The sequence below is a fragment of the Mytilus galloprovincialis genome, chromosome 3, assembly GCF_965363235.1.
Source record: "Mytilus galloprovincialis chromosome 3, xbMytGall1.hap1.1, whole genome shotgun sequence".
Taxonomy (NCBI): Eukaryota; Metazoa; Mollusca; class Bivalvia; order Mytilida; family Mytilidae; genus Mytilus; species Mytilus galloprovincialis.
In genome coordinates this window covers 9,092,722-9,105,912 of record NC_134840.1, presented here as the reverse complement: position 1 = coordinate 9,105,912, position 13,191 = coordinate 9,092,722, and the positions used below count along the sequence as shown (strand labels likewise).

Sequence of the window (13,191 nt, the reverse complement as noted above, 5' to 3'; positions counted from 1 at the left end):
ATAAACAACACGAACCCCACCAAAAACTAGGGGTGATCGCAGGTGCTCCGGAAGGATCCTGCTCCACATGTGGCACCAGTCGTGTTGCTTATGTGATTACAAATCCGGTAAATAGTCTAATTCGGTAGGTCACATTCATGAAAGGGAAGGGGTTGTAGTTACGACGTTAGGAACATATCCGATATCATTTGTGAAACGGTTATTCCATAACGGTCAACCAACTTGTGATGGCGTCTGTAAAATTTACGAAGTGATGATTTTAACTTCACCTTTTGGAATTCTTGGTTTAATAGCTTTCTGTGAGCAGCAACCCTCTATCAAGGAAATCATGATAGGATATGCAAACACGGGAATATCGTATCAATTGGGAGATATATACACCGTATGCAGGTGCTGCTGGAATGTTGCTACTAAAAAATGGAAGGTCACAATTGGAAAGCTGAAATCATCTCTTTTGTCGTAAAGTTGCTATAAATGTTTACATCCACTTTATTAGCACTTTGGTGAATAGTTGTTTCATTGACAATCATACTATATCTTTCTATTGTATAACATTTCAATGTTTAATAACATCATGTTTTACTCACCATTACATTGAGGATCACCACTACCATCTAAACATGCGCAGCTACATGATGTGTCATTGAATATACCACCATTTTCACAAGTTACAAATGCACACGTATCACAGTATCCTCCAGTAAAGGGATATATACAATCACATTTGGTTCCGGTCTGTTTTTCATTGCATATACATTCACAGTTTGATTCATTCACGACTGCTCCATTATTACATAGCGTAGAACATTGACTGGTGCATAGAATCCCTGTTTTATGATAATGATCAAAAACTAATTTCAGTGTAGTAAAATATATAGCCTAGTTTTTCTTAGTTACTTTGACAATAATGCAAAATACATTTTCTCGTGGAAAATGATGGCCAATACAATAGAAATATGCTTTAAAATTATATACAATCCCTTTAAGATTTTTTAGAATACAATTTGAGTTACTACAATATGAGCCAAATATAAACGCCATGTGTTAAGTTCCCTGTTACTCTATAGCTTTTCTAGTACAAATGATGTTAGTCATGTTTTCATATATATGCAATATCATTTTTTTTTTGGCAGGTAGAATTTGCGTTTGCAGAGAATTTGCCATATTCAATTGAAAGGGAACTGTTTCTTTCTAATCTATTGACGAAAACCTTTTACTTCAATTATGAGAGTTTGAATGATAATAAGAAACATTAAGGATAAAAATTCAGCTTCAACATTTAATAACTTACTTTTTTGAAAATGTATACGACTTGTTTGCTTAGAATCATCTGAATTCTTTTGTATATCATATATTGTCTAATTTATTGTTTGTTTGCTTATATAAAATCCTAATGTGTTGACATTCTTTAATATTTTTTTAACCTTTTTTCTGTTTATTTTTGTTTGATAGGCAAACATTTTATAATAAAATGCACTGATCTACACTGCAATGAGTTGAAATCGTTGTGTGTGCGACCTATAATTGTGTTTGGTTCTCACTTTTGCATTTAACAATGAATTTATTATATGTATATATTAGAAAGACATACAGTAAATTTACATTTTATAAATATGCCATACCATAATATCCACTTAGACAATTGCAGGCACATATATCTGTATTCCACGTGCCACCATTCTCACATGTCCCTGAACATGAGTCAACTGTAAATAATTACCATGATCAATAAGTTTGCTCGCCTGTTTAGTTTCACAGAGACATTTGATTTTCACTGGTGTTGGAATATAAAGACCAACTGCTTGTCTTTGCATCAAACAAACTATTGGCGTTTCATTGAACATGACAATAAACAGTAACAAACACTGTTACATAGATTCTGATATGCTTGACCTTTTCCTATCTATAATAGTACCATTCTTACTTGCGTCTTAACAATATGAAATGATATGTTTTTCAACAACTGTCATTTTCCTGACTTGGTACAGGATTTTCTTTTCAGTAGAAAATGGTTGATTGAATCTGGTTTTATAGCTAGCTAAACCCATAACTTGTATGTCGCATAAAACTCCATTATATTGACAACGATGTTATTCCACATGCCTATCGTTACTGATAATGGCATATTCCGAAATAGACCTTCATGCGCATCAAACTTACATTTTTTTCCATTTTCTAGCAGAGTCGACTCAACTGCTGTTGGGGTGTAAGTAACCGTGGACATTGTAAGCTCACTAGTCAGTGCATCGTTACTGACAAGATTTAAAACATAAAACATTCCATGTTTTTGAAGCGTTTCAGTGTTTCTGTTAATCCGCTTTTTCTTTTATAACTGATGTGTTTCACTTGGTTTTTGTTTGTGACCCGGATTTGTTAAGTTTTATGACTTTTGAACAGCAGTACATTACTGTTTCCCTTATTTGAATTCCTCGTTGATAAATTATGGATATAGTTAACATGTTTCAATTCCCTGTGGTAGTTGACATTATATAAAGTTACATATGTTTCTGTGTCCCTTTTAGTTATATAGCTTCTTCAGTACTAAAGTACTGTGATAACCCTGGCTTTCAAATGTTTGCGTTCCTAGTAAATTTTGTATTTGCCGATAATATACTTTACGATAAAAAAAAATATAAGATGTGGTATGATTGCCAATGAGACAACTCTCCAAACGAGACCCAAATGACACAGAAACAACAATTCAAACTAGAAAACTAACGGCCTTATTTAAGTACAAAAAATGAACGAAAATATGTAGCAAAAAATAAACAAACGACAACCACTGAATTAGAGGATCCTGACTTGGGACAGGCACAAAAATACAAAATGTGGCGGGGTTAGACATGTTAGCTCATTTTCAAATATTTATATTGCGAATCTTCAAGAAACGTTTACTACAGTGTATTGACATGACATCAACAACCCTACACAGAAAATACAAAAAGTCTTTTATCAGATAATATATAAAAAAGAAAAAACCAATAACTGTTAAATTCGTACAAATAAAAGATTACTTTGTACATTTTTGTCGTCGTTGCTAGTATTAAGAGTGTAAATAGAAGTAGATAAATGCATCCATTATGCATATTTGTTTGTATCTTATATCATGTATGTAACTTCTGTATGCTTTTGATTAATAGAGTATATTAAATTTTGATTTTACTCAAAATTGCTAATTATGTAAATCAAATTATTACACATTCTAACTTAATCTAGTTTTTATATCGAATCTTGAGTGTGTGTGCTAACCGTCCAAACGTTATGATGCTAGACAAATTCTATCAACTTAATTTTGAACTGTGGCGGGTAGTTGTCTAATTGTCAGCCATACCACATCTACTTCTTTTAATATTTTTCAATTAACTGATATGAAAATAACCCTGTGTTAATCTGTTATGATATTGACAAGCATTCATTTAAGCGACCTACGAGATTATATACGGTTAGAAGAATATATATCCGTAAGCAAATGTTTTAACAAAACTTACTGTCGGTGGGAGCAGAATAAATATATTTCATTCCAGTATTACGGTTTGATCCAATACCGTACACCTGTAAATGAGAAAAAAAAAACTAGTTAATCTTTTAGATACAGGAGAGCAACATAACGTACTTTATTGGAAAGTGTTATTCCTTTCGCTTTTAGTTTTGTTAAGTTCGTTAAAGGGGCACTAGCTACGAGATATATAAAAATATAAAATATAAAATATATTTTTGTTCAATAATTAATGAAAGTGAAATAGTGAAATAATAGTGCTTTAAGCAGCCAGTTTTTCAATTTTGTCAAAATATGCTAATTAATATAGTTGTTGAATTATTCATTTGCAAGTGAATAATTCGACCTCCTTTAATCCGTATTCATGTGAACTTGAATTTGACCCATTAGCTAGATATTGGTATCGCATGCATTTTGCGTATTTCAATTATTTAAAGGAAAAGAATTGAAAGTTAAACAAAGGTCAGTTATTTGATTGACTGATTCGATCCACAAAAATCATTCTTATACAGGTAAACACGATGATTAACGTATATATCTATAATCTATAGTATCAAATTAAACAGACCTAGAAAAATCCAAATCCATGAGTCTGATATATCTACTTATATATCTATTTATGTTTATATCCCTTATATGGCAATCGGAGCTCAACTCGACAGTTAATTAGATGACGTCTAGATAGAATACACACGAAACGAAGCTACATTTTATCGAGATCATGCACGGTATATTTTTCATTTTAATTTTTTTATAATTTGGATAAATGTTTTACATGGTAATAAATCAAATATGAGAATTTGAGTCAAATCTTTGAACCTGTTCCTTTACGAGATTTATGTCTTGATTAATAACTACAAGCCATACTTTTATGGTATTGCTTAGTCTTAAGTTTTCTATTTTGTGTCATGTGTACTATTATTTGTCTGTTTGTCTTTATCATTTTTAGCGTTGTCAGTTTATTTTCGATCTATGAGTTTGACTGTCCCTCTTGTATCTTTCGCCCTTCTTTTACATTTTAAATAATTATTTTGAATACAAATAAGTAACAACAAAGTTTAACAAACGAATTTTACAAATATCATGTAGATAAATTCTCGAAATAGTCAGACACATGATTATATCGTTACGTCAAAGTAGCTTTTATAAATGATATTGATCTCTGTCTAGTCAATATAGATACCACTTATCATTACGTAGCTGTATTTGGCAAAACCTTTAGTGATTGTTGGTCCTCAGTGCTCTTTAACTTTGTATTTTATTTGGCCTTTTTATTTATTATTTTTATTCGAGCGTCCCTGATGAGACTTTTGAAAACGAAACGCGCATCTGGCGTGAATCCAAAATTTCCATCATTGTATCTATGATAAGTTTATTTTTAGGAAAATGCATCTGTCCATTTGTCTCAATTAAGTGGTTTCCAAATTGTAATTTGGGTATTAATGCTTGTTTGGAATTTCATCTAGATAGATGCGAGATGAATGGAACGAAAGAAGCGTGTTGAGTTTCTGGTCATCATGTCAAAGGTCATTGTCACTGTTACTAAATGTATTAGTTTAAGAAAAATATTATTTCCTATGCTAACCTATGTTTCTCTTGCTTAAAGGTTAAGGTCACGTAGACTATAGATTGTAACACATCAAAACATATTTGCTTGATTTTTATGAGGAAACTAATTTGGGACATCGTACTGGTATTCTCGGTGGATAACAAAATTTGCATATTTACTGTTCATTTCTTTGTTCTAAATTTCAAGAGTTATTCCCTGATTTAACAAATTTCATAAATGTTGACATCATTAGATGATTTTCTCTTGTTTTAACCGGAAAGCAAAGTAGAGCGCATAAGCGATGTAAAGATGTATCTTTATCTTTAAGTCTTCAATTCTTTAAGTTAATCAAATCGTTCAAAATGAATAAAGTCATCATAGATAGCAAGACTAAATTTTGTATATACGCCAGACGAGCGACTACCTTTACATGTAAAAAAACTGTTAACACTTAGTGCTATATTTATTTTTAAAAAATAACAGGAAATGCATCATTGCAGTCAGCAAGATTATTGTATACATGAAAGTGTATCTAATTAAGTAGCTTACGATTTTTGTCTTTAAGACAGCATTTACACGTTGATGAATTACAAATAGAACAAACATTTAAATGTTGATATGAGAACAAGTCACACAACAAATTATCAATTTACAACCTTCACTATCACTGGCTCTGTCAATGGCCCTTCCGCATGCATAATCGCAACAAAAGCATCATTATGCCATAAAGTTCCACCAAAACTAATAGGACTATTTCCAGTTTGAAATATTCTGCTATCACCGGCTATGCTACTTGTTATAATTGGTGTTCCTTCTTTTGTAAAAATTTCTGAAATAATGAAACGATACATTACACTATTAAATATTTTTAATATTTGTGTTTCCTTTATCTTCAAGAAAAAAGTCCATGATCATATGAAATTTTACGGAATAGGCTTTTGATTATCTCTTTTGGATTATTTCAAAGCAATCAGTTTGTTTGAATTCTCTGATGCATATTTTTACATTGAATTATGTATTTATAGCTCTTTATAAAGTATGATAATTGTCCAATGTTAAAATACTGTACGATGACCTGCAGTTGTCTAAATACTCGTCTTTCATTCGATGATAGATGTTTATCTCACAGGCAAATACCACACATTCTTATTTCTGTGTATGCTAATTATTCCACATAAGTTTATAATGGTATCAGTCCCATGGCTTTTTAATTACAAAAAAAAAACTTTTGTGTACGTATTGGTACTTTGAATCTGATTCATGTCATGATTGAGATAAACATTTTCAGTTAATCTAATTGTGTAATCGTGTTTAACTTATGTTGTTACTCTCAAGGCATATTGTCTTTAGTAATTCAGAGTTCTATTTATGCCAGTTTGTTGTTGTGTTCTCCAATATTTCATAGTTATAAAGTATTGATTTTGATCGTATCTGAGAAAGACAACTCAAGGATCACGTGTTGTGTTCAGGGCATTTTAATAATACTTTTTATGTATCTGTTATCATGTTGATATCTCGCGCACTTTGGGTGATTAAGTGAATACATTTTGACAAGGTGGATAATTCTTAAGTGTAAAGTTCTGTAGTTGGGTATGTACGTAATCATCGACTCATCTGATGATCATGAGTCAGTAGACGTCATAATGTATGGACAAGTGAACTATTGAGTCGCAAATAACGTCATAAAAAGCATACATATTTGAGTTTTGTGTCCAGATGTGTTAGTTGAAACTAATCATGCAGTGCGTAAGTTAAGTTGTTACCTGTGTAATATTGCTTCATATCATTCCAAACAAATGATATTTCTATGTTATATGCACCAACAGGAATTTGTGTCCAATCCCTTCGTACCCCTTAATGAAAAACCATTTCAAAATAATATAAAAAGGTATAGGAAATGTTCGTGAGGATTAAAAATGTGCATGTGTCTATCTTAGATTGCTATAAAACTCTATCACTTTGTTCCCAAAAAATTTAACAACAAATGTGAAAATGCCTCAAATGTCAAACGAACTATCATACATATCCACGGTTATGACATGGACAGAGTGACTGAGGTAAAGGTTACATTTACCACTTATCTGTAAAGAATTGTACATGTTGACTGATTTGACCCTCAGTGGAACGCAAAGTCTACTTATGATTTCATTTCAACTTTTGAAATATTGAAACACTAAGATTTTAAGATATAGTATCTCTATTATATGAAACACACGTATATTGAATATCTAATGTTTGAACGGATATTACCAATAACAAGCAAGTAGTAATATTTACATTGAGCTACATTATCTGTAAAATTTCCTTCCCGGATAATACATGCACTATTGTCACCATTACACACGCCGCATCCATCAAATACACCAGCATTCAGAGTATTGGCGCAGTCGAATCTCTAAAACAGTCACAAAATATTATCAAACAATTTTATCCTTCTTAATTACATTACCATTTTATGATACATTTTCATACTGGTTCAGTGTTTTGTCTCTTAACTAAGTAACATAATTTTAATATAATTAGAATAGCCTACAGTAAAATCTTTCATGCTACTTTTACTAATTCTGTAATTTCTGATCTTACCAATCAGGTTCCAATTAAATCAAGTTAAGGTGTTAATAAACACCTTGACTAAATTTAATTTAGCTTCTTTGATTTTCATTAAAATTTGACACAATAATTATTTTGACCAAGTGACAAAAATATAAAAAAATGATAATAATTACTGTGGATTCATTTTTTTTTCGTGGGTATCAATTTTCGTGGATTGCTGAACACTTGTATATTCGTGGATACTTGATTTCGTGGTTTTGCCAATATTTTTATACAACGCCTAATGAAAATATGTTGTTCGTTGAACATTTGAATTCGTGGTTCACCTGTACCCACGAAACCCACGAAAATTGGTATCCAACGAATAATAATGAATCCACAGTACCCTATCAATAGAACGTGAAAAAAACGTTGGATAGATTTTTACAGTCTCCCTGTAGGTTGCACTTTGTAAATACAGCTGTTTCTCAAACCACGCCTCTTTTGGGGAGATTTAGAATATTCATAGAAAAATAAATTTTGTTTTCATACTGGTTCCCAGTTATGCTCTATGTGTTCCATCTCATAGAAACATAACTTGGGAATGTTACCAGTAAAAATACACGGGCATATTGTTTACAATGAAATCTGAGGTAACCCTTCATCCGAGGTAGGGGTAGTTAAGAGAATTAGTGTTAGTTTAAACTCTGAAAAGTTCAGGGCATATAAACGTTGAAAATATGCCGCACAGCCCTATATTTTGACCTTTGAAAAAAATTGTAGTGCATATGAACTTTCATTTCTAGGATAAAATTTTTTTCAAAACTTCATAGTAAAAGTGGCACAGTTTTAGCCGTAAAAGGAGTTCCTGTGGGAAATTGCATTGTCAATATTTACAGAAATGCAACCTATATAGGGTGAAAAAAGAGAACATTTAGAATTTAACCAAATTTGCTTTATCTCACAGATTTTAAAGAAATTAACTCAAATATGAAGTTTTATAAATATTTCATGCAGATTGATAGAATCCTGGGCTTCAGATATGATGACTCAGCATAAATTCACAGTTTACAGTATGCTTAGTTTACTTAAAGTCCTGAATACAAAATTAATTGATAATAGTTGCATATTTGTAAGTTAAATTTATAAGAAGTGCTTATATTTACTCTTCGCAATCATTGAAACTCATCGATCCTTCCTGAATATTATTTATGAGATGTTTGTGTCCTGTCGATTACCCAAAAGTAAGCCGTAACACCTAAATCTGCTTTTTTTGTCACGACGGCATAAAAAATACAAGATGATATACAAAAATATCTCAACAAAACTTACAATAGTGTGTTCTATCCTGAATATGTATTAACTATTCCAAATTGTTAGAAACAGCAGAATAATTTAGGAAATTTGAGGCCCCAGGGGCAGAAACATAGAAAATTGCCTACCCCCTGTGTCATAAAACAGATAATTTAATTTGTAAATGCTAGGATTTTATGATTTTTCAGTTCTTGATTTTGAAAACAATAACTATGCTTGGAAGTTAGGCACAAATCAGATCTTAGCAGTCATCTCTATAACATTTTTTAAAAGTGAATTTATGTCTGAGACTGGTACCTGCACACATACAACTATTGCAAATATGGCTTTGTTTGAACACTTCTAGTATATTTATTAGGTAAATTGTGTCAGATGTATGGTTACAGATGATACTGTTGTGACAAGAATTCTAAATTGACCATTTGAGGTAGAAAATGTGAACTTTGATTGACAAATAGGCATACAATAAGATGTGGACTGGAGACAGAGGCAGGATTGGATATTTTATATAATCTTGAAAGTTGTAATGATTGACTGCTAAACATAACATTTACAGTATTCTGATATGCTTTCAATGTGTTATCAAAACAGTTTTAAACAGGTTCTAGGCATTTTATAACAGAAAATATGCAAAAAGGGTAAGCTGGCAATAATTAAAGTCTTGTTTTCAAATTCTTTTAAAAATTGAAACAAGGGAGGGGTATAAAATGTTCAGTAAAAAAAAAAAGCCTTAGAGTATACACAGTGATTTCTTTCAGGCTATAATTCTGATAAATGAGTATTAATGTGAGACAAACTGATTTTAGAGAGTTTTTTATTTGAATAAATGTTTGTGTAGTGTTATGTACCACATTAGGTTGGATTCATACAATTCGGTTATAATGCTTAGATTTGTTTAAACGTTTCGTTTTAAACATATCCAAATAGTTAATCGGGAAGTGTATTTCCGACATATTTGTTTACCCGGAGTATATAACAAACGTGTTCTTCGATTTCAATGAATAAGTAGAAAATCTGGTGTTTTCAACAGTCCATGTTAAATTGATTACCAGATGAAGTTCATATAGTAGGTACGTTTATAACAAATACTTTTGTTTTATCAGACTAGAGTAATTATACTCATCTACAAATTGTTGACATATCCCCATCTTTTCGTTTAAAGGCTTTTGGAGTGTGCAACTAGTAACGAAGGAGCTGCTTATCGTCTCCTATTGCAGATGTGGCTGAGTATTCGATGCATTGATAGTTGTTAAAACATTTTTCTTGCCGTATTACTTCGACATATATGAATTGACGCTTTGAATTTTGTTATGTTTTGGTATCTTTAATTTTTTAAACTGTTAATTTTCAAATTTACTTTATACCCCCAAAAAAGCGCTAAACGATATAATAGTACATCACCTGACAATAACCCTCTAAGCAAGCATGATAAAAGCCTGGGCGTCGGGAATATTGATTAGCATCAGCTGTAGCTAAGGTTCCGGGACATGGTGTACCATTTTCGATCAATCCAAATCTTGTCAAATCAGGTCTTGTATACCCAGGAGCCGATTCACAAAGAACTTCACATACTCCGTGGTCTGAAATGAAATCGTATGTATTATTTGACGGAATGAAATTTGAGGTAATCATCAATAAAATCGCAAAAAGATATGCAATATAGCCCCCATTTTAATAGCAGAGGTACTATTTGTAAACGTATAAAGAATTGCGAGAGTTACTGAAATAACCTCTTAGTTGTATATTGTTTTCATTTGGTCACCACTAAAATTGAAAACCTGATGTATTGTCGAGTTCATAAAGACAGACAAAACACATTAAATTCATTTGCTAAGGTTCAAGTGTCCGAAATAAAATTCAGAATGTCACGAATGGCATAAGTAATCATCTCAGTACCAGAATCTATGACTAACCAGACGATTTTAATTTTGAAATTACATGTATCAATTTCCCCAACCTTAGTAGCAATATACCATCCCAACTTAATATGCATATAGGATATACATTTCGCAATTCTTTCGGTATTCAAGAGCTTGCTGCTGCTACTTTGACTTTGTAAAACGCCACCAGTGTCAGAGCAGAAAGATGATGAACCAGGTGTTTATCAAAAAACGCCTTGTCCTTTTATTCTAAAAAGGTTCATCGGAAGATACAAAGACCTTGTTGATAAATATTCCATATCAACTTAACAAATGATAACATATGGTCTTGAAGTATAGATTATATATACCAATGTCTATCTTCGTAATAACGTGTTATAGAATTATTTTATAGTCTTTGTAATTTTTTACTTTAACTGTTTAGCCTATTTTTTGACAGTATCTATTTGAAGGTGGCTCGGTAGTTCTACATACAGTAATTGTGTTATCGTACTGTTGTATATTTTCGTGTTTTGCTTTCGTTTTTGCTGTTTGTGCGTCTATTTGCCTTACTGTTTTTGTTTTATAGTAATTAAGATTATATTGCTGCTGTACCCCTGTTTTTGACATTTTTACCCATTATGTCTATTTGCTTTGTTCACACACCGTTGTCTATATTATAAAATTTTATGCGGCTATCATACACGTGAGAGGTTGAGCTGGTTATCAAACATGATTTAAACCACCATTTCTACAGAAGACAAGGTCTGAACCAAGTTAGGAAATAACAGTTGTTATCTATTCGTTTGATGTGTTTGAGCTATTGATTTTGCCATTTGCTTAGGGACTGTCTTACCTTTAACGATTGCTCTAATAATCGCATACTGGTTTATTTCAGAGCAATGAACCGTCTGCAATGTGTGATTAGTCGCGGGTAAGGAAATACACTAACACACCTGATTTTGAACGAAAATTTAGGACTTATTTTTATAATTATTTTACACATAGTGAGATATCTTCTAATAAAATGGCTATGGCAATTTATCTGAACATGAAAGAGTTAAACGTTTTTCTACATACTTAAGGGTGAGTAAATAGTTCCCTTAGCTGTGTATTCTGTTCCATTAATGACGTTGTTATCAATTAGTCTCTGACATGTCTCTGATGCACGTTGTTTTATAAGATAAGAATCCATACTTATATCTCCAACGCATGGCTGAAAAATATTAAAAAAAACGATAAATACAAAACGTGGATTGTAGTTTATCCATAATGATTATATTTGTATCATTGCACTAATGTGATGCCAATCTTTTTGCTATGGGTTAGCCTGTCTTCGGTTTACGACATTTTTATTGTCCCTTTTGTACTTTCGACATTTCTTTTCATAAGTGATAGACCTTGTAGATACAACACTGTAATGTTATGATAAGTCAATGACAATGCAAAATCTATTGCTTTTGCTTTTAAAAGCGCGGGAATCACTATGTGATCAGTGTAAACTCATCGAACTTTTGAACAAACTTATTCATAAAGGTTATCTTACCAATGTTTTAATAAAATATTTGAATACGGTCTACATATGCACAAATATCGATTTTGTTATTAGCAAATTCAAAAATAAATAAATTTGTATTCTTTTCAAACGAGTTTTATTTGGGTTGTGTAAAATTTAGGATGTATAAATACACATCCACATTCATTTTCTTTATAGAGATTACTGTATTTATGAATTACATTATACTTATTTATTTACTGTATATCTTACAACAACATTTTTTTTATTTACCTGCGTACATTATTTTATTAGGCGTTATTTTGTCCATGGTTATGTCTGTCTTTCTGATATTGTTTATCATCTCACCCCTTATTTTATAGATTTTGTGTTTACATTGTTTCATAGATTAAATTTATTCGGTTCAGTATATTTTCACTTGTTTGTGTAAATATGTATTTTGATTGAGTTAAGGTGGTAACTTACACTACAGGGAGATAGCTCTGTAAAATCAGCCAAACGTTTTACTAACGTTGTGTTGTAAAGAGAATATAAAGCTTCTCAATGATCAAATTTGGTGTTTGTCAATCTGCTGTATAGCCAGTGTAATTTTTCTGATAAAATGGTTGGTTCAAAATTTTTGAAATTTATATATTTTGGTTAAAGGGTCAGAGTAAAATACTTTGTCAAAATTTTATGAAAATTAAGGCAGCAACCATTTGATTTTCTGGGGGGGGGCTATGGTTTTTTTTTCTGTACAAACTTTTTTTTTCGCCTGCGGCGAAAAACAATCTATTTTTTTCGCGACAAGTCGAAAACAATTTTTTTCTTTCAATTTTAGCATTACATATAGTGGCAGCTGAGGGTGAAACAAACAATTTTTTTTTCTCAGAATCAAAAACAAATTATTTTTTTCTCCAAAAACTGGAAACAAACTTTTTTTTCC

At 31.5% G+C, this 13,191-nt stretch overlaps 1 protein-coding gene across 1 annotated transcript in view; it reads right to left on the bottom strand.

Moving 5' to 3' along the window:
* Positions 1-579: 579 nt before the first annotated feature.
* LOC143069856 (A disintegrin and metalloproteinase with thrombospondin motifs 1-like) overlaps positions 580-13,191 on the bottom strand; it is a 35,167-nt gene continuing 22,555 nt past the window's right edge. Inside the window, exons 16-23 of the mRNA XM_076244660.1 lie at positions 11,831-11,966; positions 10,293-10,471; positions 7,323-7,440; positions 6,809-6,898; positions 5,702-5,874; positions 3,489-3,552; positions 1,623-1,706; positions 580-827 (exon numbers count right to left, since the gene is read on the bottom strand). Of these exons, the coding sequence (XP_076100775.1) occupies positions 580-827; positions 1,623-1,706; positions 3,489-3,552; positions 5,702-5,874; positions 6,809-6,898; positions 7,323-7,440; positions 10,293-10,471; positions 11,831-11,966 (1,092 nt within the window). The remainder of the gene's footprint in view (positions 828-1,622; positions 1,707-3,488; positions 3,553-5,701; positions 5,875-6,808; positions 6,899-7,322; positions 7,441-10,292; positions 10,472-11,830; positions 11,967-13,191) is intronic.